Below are 21,168 nucleotides of genomic sequence, written 5' to 3' on the forward strand. Positions count from 1 at the left end.
AAGCTTGCCAATCTATATAGCGGAGCAGAACTTTAGTTCTTCAGTTGATTATGAATTTGTAGTTAGTGATTTCTGAATAGTAAGGATTATGGTTTTAGTATTTATGTTTGGAATTAGACGCTCTGAACTAGTATTGGTTGTATTTCCTGATAATGAAATTGGATTCCTATTTATTCTATTTTGTTTGAAATTGATTTGGAAGCTAAATGTAACATTGGCTTCGTGTTATCGTGGATTGTACCCCCCGATAGCACGACCATATCATGCTCCAGATTTGGGGCATGATAAAAATGTTTCCGCGTGCAACCCTAGGTACGAACTTTCATCTACCTTGCTGGTTTAGTGCAATTCATGAAGGGTTGATCGTATAATGCACCGCCATAGTGTTCTCTTGATAAGGAACCATATTAAATGCTTTATGCTCAGTCAAGTGAGCCCCACAAAAATTTCCAATCAATAATAGCAGCCAGACATTACGTAAGAAGAAGCATGTACAAAAAGAGGGCGGGCTAAATCATTCTAAGCCGACAGAATAAATTTATGACATAGACCTAGTCTGGTATTGAAGCGGGATAGTATAACTTTTACTAATCGAGCTTTAAATAAAATTATTTACTGCTCAACGAACTTTAATATCTATTTGATAATCAAGTCGAAAAAATACTTTTAGTATCAGAAAATGATAATAACAAACACTACACAATGCTTTCAGCAATCTAACTATTTATACTATCAAAAACTATTACTATAAAATATTCTTAATTCATAAATTATTTTTATGTTATTTTAACATAAATATTATAGTAAAAATATAAATTTTATATTTATTAAAGTGTAAAATTATTTTTATAAAATTATTATATAATAATGTTATAATGTAATAATATTATGCTTTTATTATAATAATAATATATAATATGTTATGAACAAATTAGCATGGAAATTATGAAAAATAATAATTTTGTATTTATTCTAAACATATTACAATATTTTATAGCATTATTATAATATAATAATGTTATTACATAATAATAGTATTATATTATATTATATTATATGATACTATACTATATTATATTATATTATTAGGAAGAATTATGAAGATTTAGCATAGGTATTCTCATTTGTGCAGAATTTTTATTAAAATAAAATATTTTTCTGCATTTTCTCAAATGGAGCTTTTGCGTAAAAGCTTCAAATTGGAGTTTTTTCTTAGTAAACATTTTCAGCTTTTGGATGGGATAGAAAGCTATTTATTTTTATTAAGCACCTTAAAATCATCCAAAAGAGATTATGACCCTTCATGAAATGCTTTTCGGCTCTCCTACTGGAATACCAAATGAGGCCTTAAGTTACTTGAAATGGTGTTTATGATTTGTGAGACATTTATTCCTCTAAATTAAATAAAACACCAGTGTGACAGCATCCAACTTGAGAGATTTAGGAACAAGGAGATAACTACAGAACTATCATAAATCACATTTCTAAAACAAAAACAACCAGAAATCGTACAAAGTACCTCATATCATCAAGAAAAAGATTCTATAATAGGATCACATCTGCTGTCCATTACCAAAAGATAATTGTGTTAATGTCTAGATTTTCTCTCTCTTTTTGACATGATTCTTTTCATGCTTAATAAAGAAATATTAGACAAATGACCTTCCGGTGTTAACTGTGGAACAGCCACATGACCATTTAAAATAGTGAAAATCAGTATTTAGACATGGAAATGACATTACCTCTCATTAAGCATCTCTGCAAATGATGGAGGGTCTGGATTACGACTAGCAACCTCTCTACCTGGAGTTCCTGGTTCCTCTGGTGGGGTTCCTGTATCATCCTCAGGCCCAAAGTATCCATGTTCATAATTGGAGATGCTTGATGGGCTTTGCAGTTCGCTGTTATGAAGTGAAGGCACAACATCGCTTATTACCTGCTCATCCCCAGTTCCTGTCTTCTTTGGTCCATGCAGGGATGGATCTGCTTGATCATAGAGTTTGGCCAGCAGAGCAAACTTCTGACGTACAGAGTTCTCCGAATCACAAGTTCTCAATATATTTCGATGTTCATAAAGAAAGCTACCCAAATGAAGAACTAAGGCACAAAGGGTAGCAACCCCAGTTATGAGGAATAGACCCCAAAAACTATTAAATGTAAGACTATCTGAAGTGATGGTTGTATCCCTTTGGTCAGAACAGCTTCCATTCGTATATAATTCTCTCTCAATCTCGTTCATTTTTGCACTCTCTGTTACATTTAGAATTGCCCTCGATACATCAGGAACCAAAGGCGAACCCTTTGGGAAGACCTGTAATAGAGGAAATAAACAAAGATACAATGTCAGGAAAGATGGTTCTAGAATTGTTGCTTCAAGTTTCCTCTGCATTTACTCCTAAGCTTAAATTTGATGGATCAGTAAATTATAATGTTTGCTGGGATTTCTAGAAACTTGTATATTCCGAAAGATTACAGAGACAACTAGCCCACAAAAAAACCATTCATAGTATGGAAGAATGACACCAACGTCCTGCATTTGCATATCAAACCAGTTGGATGTAAAGAGATATTATGAAACAAACAATGCCGTACAAATTGCAGTTTGAGCATTTTAGACTTGAAGAGGTGAGGACCAAGGATCGCCGAACCGGTACTAATAGACGTACCGGTCGGCCACTGGATCGATTCGGTGTACTGTACCGGTACCGAACCGGTACCACTAGTTCGGCCTAATTCACGCATCCAAATGCTCAAAAAAATTTGGCCTAGCCGGTATGCGCCGATACAGATCGGTGACGTTTTCTAACGCCAAATCGAACTAGTCAGAGACCGGACCGATTTGGTATAGGCTGAACCAGCCTGTACCAGCCGGTTCAGCATTCCTTGGTGAGGACATATTAGTGTAGCAACGAGGAGAATGCGAAATAGGATCTCTAGTTAGACTGGTAATTGAATAGTTAAAAATAAACATGCTTGGTGGAGCATAGAATATGCTCTACTAGAATGAAGTTTATGAAAGCCGATAAACTATGTCATGGTTGTGTTGAAACAATATAGAAGGAAAGTATGTTAAGATACGGGCTCAAACTTGCAGGAAAGAACCCAGGCACTAACGATTGCCTGGATGAAAATTGTAACTTGTAAGAATACGATAAAGTTGCCAACAACTTCCCTTTCTCGTTATATTCATTCATAATGCAAACACAAAATAGATGAGATAATGCTCGTCATGGTTATAATATAGAAGGATAGATTCAGTTCTGCATTTAAAGCATGCCCATATCATGGGTGTTTTCCCCTAATACACTTTGCCCTACAAACATAACAGCTAAATGTACAATCTTTTTTCTTTTTTTTTTTTCTTTTTCCTTTTTTTATTTGCATATATAGCAAAAATCTCACACCATAAGTTGAACTAGCTCCCTTTCTTTATCTTCTACTTAATAGATTTCAGGACTCCTTACTAGCAAGTTAGTAATTGATAAAGTAAATAATTACGTGTACATGTTAAAGGTAGGTATTTTCCAGGTTTAGTTCAATGCTTGAGACTATGACTTATGTGCATGCTTGTGTTTCTATTGTATGTATGCATCAAATTTGAAAATGTTACTTACAAATCCAAATCCATCAGTCTTGTAGGTACGTCCAACCATGGCATACTTGTTACAGTACATGGAGAGGAATACTTTGATGTAAGGTATCTCATCAACAATGGCTGCAACAGTTCCATTGGACAAGGCCTCATGATACTCCTCAGGAGAGTTGTAAGCTATAATCCTTGACTCATTGAAATTCAACCGCTTCAAAAGCCCAGGCATGAAAGAGTCATTCAAGTATCCAACATGGTTCCCACTTCGAATGAGCTCATCTACATCAGTGACAGTTGGCTGAAGTTGTTGCACTGTGAGCATTGAGGTTAAGCTGGCAGTATAACTAGACTGAAGTATGAGAACAACAAACACCCATATGATCACCACAACCCTTGACAAGTTGCTTGTCACCTTCTCCCTATGTGCAAAGACAAGTGTGGAAAAGGAGAAATAGAAGACAGTACCAAGTTGACGTGCAGGTGAACCTCTAAACTCATTGTTGATCCGGTGTTCAAGAAACCACACCACAAACCCTGTGAAGACAAAGAAAGCACCACTCGCCAACCAAAGATCAGTAGTCAATGGTTCCAAGAAGGTCCATGCACTTTTATGGCGCTCGTCCTTAATAGGTACCAGCATGGACACCCCTGATTCAGTGTATGGCAATGTGAAATCCACATATAAAGATCGATTGGCTATGATTGTCACATCACCCACCACAGCATCAAGGTTCTGCATTTGGCTCCAAATGAGAAAAACAAAATTAATAGAGGCCCTCTGTAGTAACAAGATGTGCCAGTATTTTAAATTTAATAATCTGACTGCAGGTCTCAATTGTTATAAGGCAGATATTGTTGCACACAGAGGAAGCATATATTTTCATGCGAACATGGAGAATTGAATAATCTGACTGCAGGTCTCAATTGTTATAAGGCAGATATTGTTGCACACAGAGGAAGCATATATTTTTATGTGAACATGGATCATAAAGCCTTAGATGTCCATTTGCTTTTGTTTAAAAGCATAGCGGATTCTTGGCCTTTAAGTTGTGCATGTTACTTACAGAAAACTTCAATAAAATGCTCAAAAGATAATATTCTAACATTTTTTTTTAAAATAACATTTCCTCATGTCCTAGATATTTGCATTAATTATCGAGGTTCTCGCATATTTCAGATTGAAAATCTGACTACAAAGAGATCAGAATGACATCTTACATCATAAAGACTTACTACAGCTTGGTCAAAAGGAAAATGCTACCAAAAAAAAAAGATGTTTAAAATCTAACTCATCAACTTAGATCTTTAATTAAAACATAAAGTAGAATGTAATAAATAATTTCAAACCTGCATAAAATCACAAAAAAGGACTATCGCTAAAAGCAAACATAACCACTTCCAACAAAGAAAAGAATTATGGAATTTAGAAATCTAATCCAAACCTTACAGCATATGATCCTTTGAAATGAGATGATGTTATAAGAAAAGCATAAAGCATATCATTCATGGATACATATTTTTCAGTTTTTCTCTAGGATACTTGTCCATATATACCCTCATCATAGTGCATTTACCATTTAAAAGGCCATATTTACCTGCAGATTTATATATTCTAGCAGCCATACTGATCTAGTTTCCTAGAATTGGTTGTTAGTTAAATATTAGGCATTGGATTATCAGAAAACCATAAAAATCTTTGGTAATTACCCATTAAAACTTAATAGAAAGAGCGAAAAATCCATCTCCTCTTGCCTTCCTCTTTATGCCACTTTTCTTAAGCCAATGAGATTCTCTATTATCAAGGACCCAACAACCACCCAATCCCAATACATTCTTTGGAATCTACAAGAATGACATGGTCATCAGTGTTTGACAAACTAATCAGATGAGGTCTTTGGTAATAAGCAATAGTTGGGAGTGATACTAGCTCGCCACATCAATCACTTTGATATGATACTTTCCAACATCTTCAAGGTTAAAAGCTGAGTGAGGGGTTGAGGGGGACATCATCCAGGTAAAACATCGAGGACTAAAGGCCCTGGTTGAAGGCCACTTTGATGTGGATAGATGTAGTGGCAAGGACTCATCCTCCAATGCCAAGTCGTGGTGATGTCAATGAAGAGGCACAAGTTCCAGTGACCTGTAATTTCCCTCTCATATGGCCTATAATACCAAATGCCTAATTTTTTGCTACTGAAACCCGAGTAGTGGTTCCCAATGAGATCATTACCACCACAGTCAACGATCTCATCCCTAAGCTGGCCCCGACAAAGCCCACAGCAGACAAGCCAACTACAGGGTTAAAAAAGAAGACCTCCGAGGAGCTCAAGACCAGAGGGCCCTTCTAGATGGGATTGAAAATGGAGGGTTTAGTGGGCTCATGGAGGAAAAGAGCAATTGAAGGGAAGGGCTAGGGCAATGAAGGAAGAGAGGTAGGAGAAGATACAAAGGATAGGAGTAGGTAACACAAACCGATAGGCAAAGCAGGCGAGGGAAGTGCTAAAGAAAAGCACAATTTGGTGTTTGAATCTCACTATAGAAGCAGCAACTTGAACAGCGCTGAAGACAAGGTAGCTGCAAATATACACCTATAAGAATCTAAAACTTTGAATAGCACACATAGCCTATTCAGTTTTTGAGGCCTAACTGCAAGGAGAAATTTTCAATAGGATATGTGCTAAAATACTATTAACAAGAATATATGAATCTGAAATTACAAACTGTGAACAATATATTTTTTATCTTTAGTTATGAGGTGTTTTATAGTAATGGCTTAAATTTCAACCAATAGTGACACAGATAAACTCCAAATCACAATGACATGAGAAAAAATGATTAGGATCAAGGATGTCAATTTAATATGTAAATAATTACAAACTAATCAAATTGGTCAATACAAATCACATTTTGAATAATATTTAAACAGGCATTGTGAACAGAAATATTGAATTTCCATTAAACCAATCTAAATAATGATTTGAATTAGTAAGAAGATCATTTGATTCACAACAATTCATGTAGGCAAGCCCCAACAGATAATGTAATGTAGGAGCTCATGACCCCTTCGTTACCCATCAATTCATTTGCCACCTATTGGAATGCTAATCATACTTATGCTACAATCAGTTAGGAAGTCTTAAAGGTCATCGCTGTCGAATCAACTAATGACAAATTTTATTATGAGATTTCAGTTCCCCTTATCTTTTAACAACTTCATAACAAGGCACAGAATACAAATCATTGAACCTACATGTCTTTGAAAATGAGGTTGCCAACTGGATGTATTGGTAAAGTCTCTTGTGTGGAGACCTGGAATCAATCCCACCCTTACCCTCATTTTTTGGCTGGGCTTGGTTCTCGAAAGAATGAAAAAAAAAGAAGAAAGAGAATGAAAAAAAAGAGAGACACAAAAAAGAATTTGAAACTTCAGAGCATGAAAGCTAGGCTTAACAATTATATAGCGGAAAAGCTGTTCTATATGCAGCAAGAACTACAGATCCATAGTGGTCATAGAAGTACATGATTGTTGGGAGGAATACCTACTTTTCCCCAAGTTAAAAGAATAAGTAAATGCAAATAATTGTCGCTCACCTTAAGATAGACCTGGTAAACAAGATCATCATACGTCCCATTGCTCTCTCCCTTGGCATCTTCATAGGGCACATATTCATAAGGGACATGATAAGGTAGTGCAGCCATTACAGCATCAAACACATCTGTGCAGTATGCTTTTCCAATCCGGCTATTATTTTTATTATCCTTTTCGACTTTAACAAATTGGGGAAACCCAGGTTTTACTGGAACCCCAATTCTGAGCTTTTTCCCACTTGTTGGCCACTCCCATCCCTTAGGTACAGTCTTAGTGTCACCAGGCCATATAATGAATTTAAGATCAGCCTTCATGTCCATATGCCGAGAAAGGTTGTATGCTGGAGTCCAAAACCCAACCCTTCTCTTACCATGTCGTACCACATTAATTATCTCAAAGGCACCGGACTCTAACTGGCCATCAATGAAATGAAATTTCCCACTCATGCCATCAAAATAGCTGTTTATTATCTGACTGCGCAGATTTGGGCCAGTAAGAGATAATCCAAGTGTTGCCAAGTCAGTTGAGCTGTTATAGACATCAAACTCTTGAGATGTATAGTTTGTACTTTTGAGACCCTCTGCTGCTGCAGCAAGTGACCACACCGTGTCATAAGCCCATAAACCAAAAGTGGTGGGCTCACGTACTTCAGCATTTGGATCTTCCTGATAATATTTCTTTCTCCACCTCACCTTGAAATCACGGAGCTTGTTGGTTTCTCTAATATAAGGCTTTACACCCAAGACACCTTTCATTACACTGATGGCTGATGAACCATTTAGATCCACAAGATCTGTTAAGCCATACGTTGTGATCCAGACATACCCTTCTTTCATCATTCCAGCTTTGTTTGCACTTGAAAATAGCTGAAGGCCTAAAGAATATGTCATGTGCACAACAAAGACCCTTGTCTGTTTGTTTTTCAACTTGTAGAGCTCATTTAAAATTTTATCCTTAGTAGCTGAAACAGGGATTTTGCTCCTATATGGGACACGGGCACCAATTTCTTGGAAGGCATCGACCAGATAAGGTACAATTCCACTACCATAGTCACTATCTTCAAAGATAGGAACAACTTCCCTCCATTTGAAGGCTTGAACAATAGAAGCAATAACTTTTGCTTGAGAGGAGTCACTCCATGCAGTGTGAATAAAGTATGAATTTTGGGAAGAAAGAGATGGGCTCTTTGCTGAGAAAGAAATGATTGGGACCTGAGTTTTGTCTCCAAGTTCTATTACAAACTTAGCCTGGGTTGATGTTTGTGGCCCGATAATTGCTTGCACTTGAACATTCTTCAGAAGATCGATAGCTGCATTCCCATAGAAATGTTAGCAATGATGACGCTCCACAAATAATATATGCCATAACAATTTGATATAGCAATATATGAGGCTAGTAGAAAGTTTATTCGAACTGCAGTCAGTAAATTCATAAATAGTCACCCCGATATAAATCATGTGCATTTTCAAAGAACCTGATTCCTCGAACCACTCAATCAAGTCAATCCAGAATCCTATGGCTCATTCAGCCAGTGGGTGCTTCTCCTTAAACTGCATCATCTATTTTGGAGATAATAGCATAGATCCATTTCTAAAAGTACCTAATTCCAAAGAACTCACTTGTCACCAACATTAGGCACTTTCATGTTTTCAATCAATGACCATGCAACATGCAACACACATAATGCACACACATAAACAAACACAAAACAATTTTATTATTATGCTTATCTTATACTTCTTCACCCATAAAACCAGAAAAGTTTTACTATCAGAATCTCTGCTTAATGATACATAGTTTTCATCATGTTGTATTATGTAAATAAGCAATTATGGGCACATATTTATTAGGTAGAGAAAAGAAACAAAGCACATAATAAAGCAGGTCTGTTTGGAAAGACACCAGTCTTCAAATCTTAATCAAATTGTAGTGCTCACAAGAATATAGAGATATAGTGACTTTACAATCACTTAATCAAGCCCAGCTTACCCATCAAAAATTCAGGACATCACAATACATCTTACAAAGCCGCTTAGTTTAAACCTCATTCTTTTCTACAAGTTCATGCCTTATGACTGCATGTTGGTGAACCACAAAAATCGTAATATCATGGTTTAGTTGTTCTTTAGACCTATCTTGGGTGAGATCAGGGTCGGAGGAATCGATACCGAGCACCGTACCGGTTCTCCGGCGGCACGAGTTAGTACAGACCGTGTCAGGCCTATACCGACAGAGGGCATGGTATCGTGGGAGAGAGAAAAAGAGCGAGAGAGAAGGGGGAAAGAGGGAAGGAGGCTGGCGGAGGGTGGTAGACACCGGCAGAGGGCCGGCGGAGGCCGTTCGAAATAGAAAAATCGGCCGCGGCTTAAAAAATTTTGTGATTTTTAAGTAAAGTCGGCAAATCGCTTGCCGACTTTACTTAAAAATTGCAAAATCTTTTACTTAAAAATCGCAAAATTTTTTAAGCTATGGCCGAGCCCTAGTTTTGTTCGAAACAGAACCGGCCGCGCCCTCTGGCAGCCCTCCGCCGGCATCCCGACCTCTCTCTCTCCCTCTCATTCTCTCTTTCCTTCTCCTTTTCCGGCTCCGGCAATGGGTCTCATTTCCGTTGTCGGAATCGTACCGGCGAGCCACCGGTACGGTTTGGAACGGCCAGAACCGTCCCGTTCGCGAGGGTTCCACCAACCTTGGGTGAGATGATATCATCTTTGTAATCAATACCTATCAAGGGAAGGAGGAGAAACAACTCTATTGCTTGATGATAGATGTGCACACACGTTGGTATTAATCTACATTAATTGCAATCTAGTAACAATGACACAACAAATGCATCACACATTTCAAAAGAGTTATCATATAAGTTTTTAAAGTGTGAACTAAATTTATAAAATTACCTCTTACATGTGCAACAACAAGATTTTTATATTTGAATTAGTTAAAAAGTATGAAAGTACCTAAACTAATACAGACTAATTTTAGGCGGAACATTAGATTGACCTAAGAAAGAAGTAAAAGATGAATGGAAGAGAAAAGAAAACAAGAACCTATTGGGAGGCCATTCAGTTCAAACATAGATTTCTAGGTGTAAGATAAGGTCAGTATAGCAGCCCTTTTTTATAGTTAATGCACATTATTATATGCAAGTTCCCAGGGGAATCCACCAATGCGTCCAATCTTACATGATGGCCGGTACATAGGGGTTGGCACGCACCCACCAATGCTTGCTTCTCATATTTCATGGTAAACAAAGTCAATCACGATCATATAGCTTTCATGAAAACTTTAGAAACAATGGTAAGAAATTATCAAGTATCAACCCATTCAGGATTTCTTTTGCAAGATTCAATTCTGACAATATGTTCCAACATTTGTGCCAACAAGTTTTATTAAAATGTTTCTAAAATCAAATCAATTGTACATTGGTAATTGTCTATGGGTTCTTTGCTAAAAGAAGATATATTAAAGGAAACTATATGTTGTTCTACATTATATGGACAAGGCTGTGCATTGGATGAAGGCATGATTCTCAATATATAAAAATTTCTTCTTATAGAGTCCAAGTCATATCAATGTCCATGTTTAAGTGTCGAGTGCAGGTACTTTGGGATAAACCTAAGGTCCAGGTAATAAAGATGTTGGTAATCATCAAAAAAGATCGGCATATTTAGTTTAGGTGCTTGTGTGTCAGTTTCCCCCTTTCTGAACTACAAAATAACCATGAACAGGAGTTCTGCCACTAGAGTTTTCCATCAAATGAACAAAGCAAATGCTTCACTATCATGCAGGAACCCATTTTAATCAAGTTCACATTACTACTTCCGCCTCATTTTTCCTTAACGTATTAGGACATTTCTTTGATTGTTTAATCCTTTATGGTCACTTTACTATTTCTAATTGTGCCTCAATTGCAAAGTTAAACCACTGATTGTCAGATTTTAATATCTTTTTCATGGTCAAAATCATTGCATCTTCTTGGGGGGTTTCTAGCGCCAAGTTTAAGCACTCATGGTTACAAAAATCAAAGAAATTCGTAGATTATATTATTAACATGTACAAAACAGATCTTTCCAATGTCATGGATTGAATCCAACCTATACTTAATCTTAAACTCTAATCCCCAGTCAAAATAATGCTAGTCCTACTCATTACAATTACACTCATCTCACTTTTTCAGATAGGATTCCAGGATCAAAGAATAATTTCAAACACTCCATCGATCTAATGGGAACTAAATTTTTGGGTGAATTAAAGAATCTTGTAAAACATAACCCATGGAAGAAATTTCTGAGTAATGTCAAAAAACTAATGAAATAAATAAAAAGAAAATAAAAATAAAAATACTGATTCACAGAAAACACTTTTATCAAAGCCTTCCAGATGTTACCGCTGATCCCTTTCTTGGTCATGATTTCAGCATTGAATCTTTTGCGGGTTGACAAACTGGGCTGGCATGTCATCAGGTTAATTGCCAGTCACAGGAAGTTCTAAAACTTGATGGACCACAGTTCGATTGAAAAAAACCCAACCTATTCTCACCAAATAATCAACCAAAATTCTATGCTAAGATTTATATTTTCAGCATGCTAAAACTTCTCATTTTCCTAGAGATGTATTTAGGTTTTCAATATACTATTTTATTTGATTCAATCCCTTAATCAAGCCTTCTGAACATTTGGAACATGAGAGTTTATCTTTAGGCACAAATGGTTTAGGTTCAACATATATTGCACAAAGAACCGAACGCATTCAACTATAAACCATTGCAAATACGGTAGCAAGATCAAGATACCACAGAATCAGGACACGTAATCAAATAATACACGAAACGAAGCCAGATACGAAGAATAAACGCCCAAAAATTCTTCGGTAAAAGATAAAGGGAAAGCGCAGGAGAAAGAAAGAACCGTTCTTGGCACAGTTCAAGAAAATGATTTCTTGGATTCGGGAAAACTAGGGTTTGGGACCGGCCCGTACCTTACGACTCGAGGAGGCGAGTAGGAGGAGGAGGGAGGTCGGGCGACGGAAAGCATCGCGACCCGCCGGAATCTCTCCTTTTTGACGATGTTTTGTTCGCGTGAAAAGCCGCCCAGACTTGGGCAATATAAATTATAAAGCTTTACATGAAGTCGGCGGATACCCTACCGACCTACTTTGTAAGGACCAAGCTGAGGAAAATTATTTCCATATCCCTGGTTCAACTACAAATTACGTATGTGGGTAAGAATTACAAGCTTAAGTGAATTCGACAATTGTCTGCCGATTTCGGATTATATGGATGAAAAAAATACTTGTAGATCCTTTTTTCTAACATTAAGTTATATGCACATTCCTGAGGTACAAGCATACAAAGAAATTTATTTTTATTTACAAGTTCCTACTTGAATAATAGTTTATATGTAAATTTCCAACATTAGTGTCACTGAGTAGATGTTAAATTACTCATACTCCGAGACCATATCAACTTTTTATCAGACACTAGAGACCTGAGACATAAGATGAAACTAAGAAAGATGAGAATTAATATTTTATAAGGTTCAGAAGTGTTTAACTTAATTAATGTTAGCAAAATGTTTATTGTCATTACTTTGAACCTGCCATTAACTATTTTACCTATCAAATTGCATGATTTTCTCATGCATATATGGCATCTCAACTTGGCCCCTTTCTTCTAGGAACTCTGCGAGTCCTTAGCAAATAAAATTATATTAATAGAAGTGTCTTTAGATCAGATCCGTCCATGATTTCTCTCAAGTGCATTGCATGTATTTGGCTATATTGTGCATGAAGAAGTGCATTTCACTTCTCTACTAAAAAGTAGCAATATATTTACAAAGTTACATATAGAATACAAAGAAATTTAATTAGATGTAAAGGAAGACAAATTGATAAATGCACTCTCATTTTCACGTTATGGAGTTATCTTAGTTCTTCCCCTTTAGAACAAAATCTAAGGATCATACTTGATGAAATAAGGAGCATCTAGAAAGGACGGTTGGACATCTTAATTAATTATTTGGGTTCATCAAATTTTCCTTTAATAAAACAAAGGATGGTTGGGTGGCAATAAAGTCCTTGAAAGAATTTTAGTAACAACAATGTGTAATATGGGGTCCATCTCAAGTTATATCGACCTATCGTGATTATAGCCAGCTATCCTTATATGAGTGCAAGTTGTCGACATGCTTCTCTAATATCCAAACCATTACCAACTACGAATATCTTTCTAGATGATAAGCAACATGTGTTGACAGCCCACATCGATTTACGGACAAATCACATTTTCATAATATCCAAATTATTACCAACTACTAATTTCTTTCATATATATATATATATATATATATATATATATATATATATATATATATATATAGAGAGAGAGAGAGAGAGAGAGAGAGAGAGAGAGAGAGAATTGGCTACATATTAGTGGATCTCCATTCAAATTTGGTCAGGCCTAGTATTTACACAATTACACCATATCTTAACACCACACACATGGAAGCTTTAAAGTAGAATCAAACAAGACTTTCAAGCATAGAGCCAAGGTCTAGTGCCAACGTGATCACCTAGATGGCTAATAATAGGAATAGACTGAGAAAACCATGCTGCAGTACAATTATGGAGAGACAGCCAACAAAAATCATGTCGGGACAAGCCGAAGAAAGGTTAATGATAGGCCAGGGTTGACAAAGTATGAATATCAGACTGACGAGTATTGCAAAGGAATCATGCTAGTAGACGAACATAGCAGGTAGATGACTAGCATCAATTATCAGAACTATTAAGAGTGGAGGCCAAATGTAGGTACTAACTATCCAAGTGAATACTTATTGTATTTTAGTATAAATAATTGATTTATACTTTGTATAAAGCACCCTTGGATAATCAAATCAATATATTTTATCCTATTTAGTATATCATAGTTTCTACTTTAGGAGTAGGAGTTACTTAGCTTTCTATTATTCTAGCCTAGCACTATATCTCCACCATAGCCCAGCACTATACTCCTTATCCTTATCCACATCTGCCTCCTTCGAACGATGGTGTGACGATGAAGAAAATCGTTGAAGGTGAAGGCATTTAGACCTATGCTACTCTCTATCCTCCCTTCAATTATCATAATCTTTTGGGCTGATCCAACACTTATGGCATGCCCGCGCCTATCTACCCTCATCATTTGACATGTTACCACTCTCTTCCAACACATCTAGATGGGACTCCGCCCATGGATCTCGTCGTACATTTGATGGGATGGAAAGAGAGCAAACATCCAGATTGGAAGACAGTTTTTACATCGATGATCTGAGCTGTTGGATATAATATACTATCTCTGAACTACTTACACATAAAGAATCATATGATTTGGAGACTTTTAGTCTATACATCAAGTGGTCAAAAAATTGAATAGTCTAAATAATATATATATATATATATATAATCACTTGATGCATAGGTTAGGAATCTCCAAATCATATATCGATGTATGACCTTCATTGTCTCATGTAGAACTGACCGGATCTGAGTAGAAATCTACTTGATTCACTACAAAAAAAAGAGCATTGCTGACGCTTTTTGTTGCCTATACCGATGTTTATAAGCATCGTTAGTTTTATTAGCAACGCTTTATAAAGTGTCGCAAGCATCAACAATGTGTTGAAAAAAAAATTGCTGACACATGAAGAAAGTGTTGCTAACTACCGATGCTTATAAGCATCGCTAATTGGCGACACTTATTAGCATTGCCCTTTGCTGACACTTGTATGCATCGGCTAATAGCAATGTGGTGGGACTTAGCCTCTGACGATGCTTATAAATATCGTTTTAGGTTCTAGGTTTCCGACGACACTTATAAGCGTCGTCTTAGGTCCTAAGCTTCCGACAATGCTTATAAGCGTTGTCTTAGGTCCTAGGCTTCCGACGATGCTTATAAACATTGTCTAAAGTCCTAGGCTTCTGACGATGCTTATAAGCATCGTCTTAGGTTAGTGATTAGGCGGAGTTCAGTGAAAGTTAGGGTTAAGAGTGTGTTAATGCGTAGGATTCTGACGACGCTTTTAAGGAATAAGATTAGGCCCTCTTTCCATGGATCTGACGGTTGAGCTGAATGTCTTTGGGCATGATGGTAACGCGCTTGGCATGGATGGCGCAAAGGCTGGTATCCTTGAAGAGACCGACGAGATATACCTCGGCGGCCTCCTCGAGGGTGGCGACAATGGAGCTTTGGAAGTGGAGGTCTGTCTTGAAGTCCTGGACTATCTCACGGACGAGGCACTAGAAGGGGAGCTTGCGGATGAGAAGCTCCATGCTCTTCTGGTACTTGCAGATTTCCTGCAATGCCACCATCCTCGAGCAGAAGCGGTGGCCGGGGCCGATTTCGAGCCGACTTCGTCGCCAACTGCTTGTGGGGGGCCTTGCCGCTGGTGGACTTTCATGCCATCTACTTGGTTCTCGCCATTTCAAAAAACGAAAGCTACAATCAGGGTTTCAAATTAGAAGATTGGGGATTAGGGCTTGGAGAAGGAATGTAGAGACTTGGGAGCAGGGAAGGGGATATTTGTAGGGGATGGGAAGGTGAGGGAGAGTCAGGAGGTTTGAAATTTCGGAAATTTTGCGTGCGTGCATTGATTTAGAGAGTTGGATTGTTTGGTAGCGAATAGTGGAGAACTCCTTCCAAAATAGCATGCGGATCGCGATCCGCGGTGCTCTCCCATTCGGATACAATGCATCTAACGACGCAATTTCTAAAAACACTGGCGCGTTGGTCCAAAAAAAGTATGATAATAGTACATAAGGCATTGTAGTTATGGGGGGACTTGGCCTCCGACGACGCTTATAAGTGTCGTTTTAGGTTAGTGTTTAGGCAGAGTTTAGTGGAAGTTAAGGTTAAAAGTGGGTTAGTGCATAGGATTCCGATGATGCTTTTAAGCATCATCTAGCCTTTTTTCCTCATTGGCATCCGACGACACTTATAAACATCATCTTACTATTTGCTTTCGACAATGCTAATTAGTGTCGTCTTAGTTTCATCCCTGCCGACGCTATTTAGAAGCATCGGCAAATTTTGGCGTCGGAGCCAAAATTACCGATACTTCTACCTGACATCGGTATATATATGCCAGCATTCCTCTATTTTTCTGTAGTGATTGTAGTCAAGTCCAACTATATATGTGTGTGTGTGTGTGTGTGTGGAGTGAGAGATAGACTAGGCTACACTCAAATGGATCTCAACTCAGATCCAATCATGTCTAGATTGGATGATGGAGGTCTCATATCGATGATCCAAGCCATTGCATATGATTTAGTATCTTTATAATACTTACAAATCAAGTTATGCAATTTGGAGACTTTTAGCCTGTGCATCAAGTGGTCAAAAAAATATGTACTATTTCATGTTGTTTAAACTGTCTATTTTTTGGCCACTTGATGGATAGGCTATGGATCTTCAAATCATATGCTTTCTAGTGTGTAGACAATTTAGAGATAACAGATTATATCTAATGGCTCAGATTATCTATTTGAAATCCCTATCATCCAATCTTGTTATGACCGAATCTAAGGGGAGACGCACTCGAGTATAGCCAAGTCCAACTCTCTCTCTCTCTCTCTTTATATATGTGTGTGTGTGTGTGTGAGAAAGAGAGAGAGAGAGAGAGAGAGAGAGATAAAGATAGATTATGCTCCTTTTGAGAGGCGAGAGTATCTAGTTCCCTCGAGTTTGAAATCAACAATAAAGTATTCAAATTGAAAATTCATATCATTAATTATAATCTATATTACTAAAATACCAAAAAAATAAATATAGTATATTTTGGTGTTCTCTAACCGATGGGTCATATGAATATGGAACGATTTTCATTGTGCTAGCATGCTAAAATATATGGTACAACATTTAAATTGAAAATTCACCTTATTAATCATGATTTATACATGCATGCTACAATATATATAGACTGAAATCAATAGATTTTAATACTTAGACCATAGAAAATATGATCTCACATCATTTTATCTATTCACTTTAGGTTATAGAATATCAAAACAAGTGATTTGTGGTTTCAAAGTAGTTTCATTGGTATAAATATTGACTTGGTGGAGATTTTTTAATTTGAATGCCTCATTTTTGATTATGAACTCAAGAAGAGTGGTTACCCTCTTCTTTATCAAAGTCTGTGCGCACGTACGTACATACATACATAAATCTCACCCTTCTTTTCTGCATATCACAATTCCACTCAAATAAGTCTAACAATTTTCAATTGTTCATAAATATAGTCACCTAGCATCAAACAGCAAATTGTAGATAGAACCAACCACTCTAACATGTGTCAACTATTATGATATTTACTTTGAAGCTCCCTACAACGACGGTGTCATTAAAACAGATCACAGTCATATTTCAAGGCTCCGAGTTAACCAAAGCCATACCCCAATACACACACACACACGCACACACTCGCAGAGAGAGAGAGAGAGAGAGAGAGAGAGAGAGAGAGAGAGTACCGGCGGATGCCGCACTAAAGGCATCTTCATCCGTGTCCCTCAAGTGGATCCTGAGTCTCGTGGTGTAGTTGGGACGAGCCGCATAGAAATCCTCGACGGCCAAGGACATACAAGTCCAGCTTATGTTCCCGATCCATGACCTTGTGTCCAGGATCACGCCCACATCAAATGGCACGGTGGATTCTGCGAGAGTACCGCCGGCTTGAGCGAAGGCCTTTTGAGGCCCGATGCCCAGAGAAGAAGATACGAGGAGTTGAAAGAGAAGAAAGGGGAGAGGAAGAAGGAGATGGGTTGACCTCCTCATGTGAAAGCTTGGGACACTAAAAGGGCTTGAGAACCCGTTCATTTTGTCTTGGTGCATGTGACGGCGAGGAGGTGCAGCCGGTCCAGTCAACGGTCTCTTCCCATTTTTATTAGGTTCAGGGCCAAGTCCCACGAAGCTCCAGCTGGCGACAGCCCGTCTATGATTGCAGGTGGACTCAATAATCGCGCGGACAATATGCACGGCGCATGGTGTGCGGGCGAAAAGCCCACGCTTGACTTTTGACGTTTGTGATAGGCTCCCAAAAACGACCGTTCTATATGCTTGAATTTTTGGACAATGGGCGGCGACTCTCGCTTATGTACACTACTTCTAGAGGACCCTTAAGATAAATACTCTCGAGCTCTCTTATGCTTTCATGTTGTCGTTATGCAGCTCTCACAACACCTTCGCTGTTCTTTGAGAATCCGTCTTAACTTAGGTATTGAAGAGTTCCATATTAGATACTCTCCGATAAAAGATTTTCTTCGTCTTTACTGTTTTAGATTAGATTCGACATCGTAGCAAAGGTCCGAGCATGGCTTTTCTTTCCAGCACCACCTCAGGAGAGACCAGCATTGGAGCCATTGCCATCCAAGCACAACAACCACCACCTTGTTACCTTGAAGGTACGTAGCAACCTTCGACAGCCAATCGTCTGAGCCCTCCAGCAAATTAGCCAACTCGAAATCTTGGTTGGGCTGGTTTTCAGTAGCAATAGTTCATAAATTCATGGGCTTAGGCGGGACCGTCTGGAATCTGGAGAGTAACTAACCTATGGAACAACACACAGCTAGTCTTCTTCGTACAAATATGGACTCATACTGAAGTCACCAAGAGATGAGTTATGAATAATTATCGTGCGAGGACTTCATTTTTTTTCCTTAGGCGGGCGTCTTATAGTATACGAGTATACACTACAGTAAAATTAGAGAAAGCCGACCCATTTTTGCCGACGCTAGGAGAAAGCGTCGGCAAAATTTTCTACCGGGTCAACTTTTGCCGACGCTTATTAAGAGCGTCGGCAATTTAAAGGAATAGACGACGCTTAAAAGCGTCGGCACAGCCCTCTAGCGAAATCGTCGCTGGAAGGCGTGGGAACTGGACCTAGAACGACGCTTTTAAGCGTGATTTTTGGCCCTTAGATAACACGACGCTTATAAGCGTCGAATATACCCGACGCGTAAAAGCGTCGATCCAGGACGACGCTTATAAGCGTCGTCTAAGGGTAGAATCCCTCAAAACTCAGCGCCCGACCCCGATCGAACCCTCATTCTGCGCTGGCTACTTCCCCTATTTCTCCTCTCCGGCTTCCGTCTTCCTCCTCTCCGGCACTGCCCTAGTCAACCGTCTTCCTCCTCTCCGGTGCCGACCGTCGGATTCCAACCTCCTCTCCTCCTCCCTCCTCTCCGGCGCCGACCGACCAACCCCGATCTCTTCCACCTGAGGTATTTTTCTCCTCCTCCCTCTTCTCCCTCCTTCTCGCTTGTTCTCCTCCTTCTCCGCCTCTTCTTGTTCGTGTGTTCGTGGGTGTTTTTTTCTTTTTTTACAGATTCTCTAGCTTTGCCTCCGCCCGAGGATCTCCTCCTCCTCCCTCCTCTCCGGCGCCGTCCGAGCAGCCCTCAAACCTCGATCGACTCGGCAACCCTGATAAGTATGATCGTTGATGCACATTGAACAATTATTATTTTTTATTATTTTGTTGCTATTCTTGTTCGCTGATAAGTATGTTGAAAATAATTTGGATTCTGAAACATCCTAACTGAATTAGTAACTACCTGACAAGATTATGGAAAAGCAATGATCTCAAGATGAAATTCAATGATCTCAAGGTAGTTTTCCATAAGATTATTTTTACCATCAAAGTAATTCTGATCAGAGGTTTTCAGCTGCAACAATGGGAGGTAGTTTATCATATGCTTACAACAATTCAATTATCTGCGTCATGGGAAGAGCAACTGTTTCATAAGCAAGTTTCTGAACTTAATAAGTTCCTTCTTGACTGTCATCAAGCTCTAAAGTAATTATTTCAAATGCCTCTTAAAGAGGAGAAACATGTGCAGTCCAAAAAAAAGGGAACAAATGTAGATGAAGGGAGCGATGCCTGATTTGTTAAGATTTCAAGTTCTCTATATATCAATTTTTAAATGAAACATCTGCAAAAACCTTTCACATACTAAAATTTGAGGTACGAGAAGAGTTTGCTTATAATTGATCTTTGGTAGGAAATCAGCTATTTGGATAGCAGAGCCTCCTACTGTTGCATATTTAAGTTATCTCCTTCCTAAGAAATCTTATCAGGAGATGGCTTGCTATGAACTCTAATTATAACATCATCCCCTTTCACTTGTTGAAGCAGGCAGAGATTGCAGGGGTTAAGAAGCACTTAGAAAACAGAATATGCTTCAGCACATGAATCTGAAAAATTCTAGATAAATACTGATACTTTTATGGTAAAAATAAACTTAGGTAGCGTAAGAGTAAATTCAGTGGGAATCCTATCAGCTTCCAGAGGAGATGACACTTGATCCTCTTCCTGAAAGATTGAAATATCTTTTCTTCTTCACTAGCTTTGAATGGGGATGCCAGGGCTTTAGATCTACATGGATGCCGAACTAAAGTATCCAGTAAAAGTCATTCTTAACAGTAAAAGAAGATGGTGCTTGAAATTGGAAGACTCCATAAATTCGATGATCTGATCAGAATTACTTTGTAAGCAATGATAAACTACCTCCCATTGCTTATGGAAAAGCAATGATCTCAAGATGAAATTCAATGTGTGGGAAGAGTAGAAAATCTAAAATTGCTCTTATTAGAGAATTTAGGCTTTGGAATTAATGAAATAATTGCATGATAGTGTGCTTCCGGAGAAGGGAGGACAGTAACTCTGGTAACTATCCTGGATCTATCCTACAAAAGTGTATGTGAAAAAATAACACCGCTTCAGCGAATCTAAACATTATGATGTTCATCTGCAGTACAGCTTATTTTTTCAGTAACTTCAGCGGAGTTGAGCCCAGAAAGAGATTCTAGGTTCTTGTTGCAGTTCTGCAGTCATTGTCTAGTATAGTATGGTATTATTGGTATTTTATCTTCTGTTTGGAACATTCAAAAGTATATCATAGTTTATCAGAGTTATAGTTTTCTGACCGGACTATCCAAACAAAAAGGCCTTCAATAGTGACCTAG

General features: G+C 38.1%; 1 protein-coding gene and 1 pseudogene across 2 annotated transcripts; both read right to left on the reverse strand.

The window, feature by feature from the left end:
- Window positions 1-1,523: 1,523 nt before the first annotated feature.
- Window positions 1,524-18,010, reverse strand: LOC103696772 (glutamate receptor 2.7-like). 2 transcript variants are annotated; one of them, XM_088716667.2, is made up of 4 exons: window positions 17,679-18,010; window positions 7,181-8,487; window positions 3,615-4,322; window positions 1,524-2,311 (listed from the first exon to the last, which is right to left on the reverse strand). In XM_088716667.2, the coding sequence occupies exons 1-4, from the start codon at window positions 17,980-17,982 to the stop codon at window positions 1,739-1,741; spliced, it is 2,892 nt and encodes a 963-aa protein (XP_088572793.2). In that variant the 5' UTR covers window positions 17,983-18,010; the 3' UTR covers window positions 1,524-1,738. The 2 variants fall into 2 exon arrangements, with proteins under 2 accessions (XP_088572793.2, XP_088572794.2); XM_088716668.2 differs by lacking the exon at window positions 17,679-18,010 and adding an exon at window positions 12,153-13,077.
- On the reverse strand, window positions 13,585-17,669 carry LOC149768364 (histone H3.2-like; annotated as a pseudogene).
- Window positions 18,011-21,168: the final 3,158 nt, after the last annotated feature.

The sequence above is a fragment of the Phoenix dactylifera genome, chromosome 2 (genome assembly GCF_051530095.1).
Source record: "Phoenix dactylifera cultivar Ajwa chromosome 2, Ajwa_hap1_PhDact_Kaust_v1.1, whole genome shotgun sequence".
Classification (NCBI taxonomy): domain Eukaryota; kingdom Viridiplantae; phylum Streptophyta; class Magnoliopsida; order Arecales; family Arecaceae; genus Phoenix; species Phoenix dactylifera.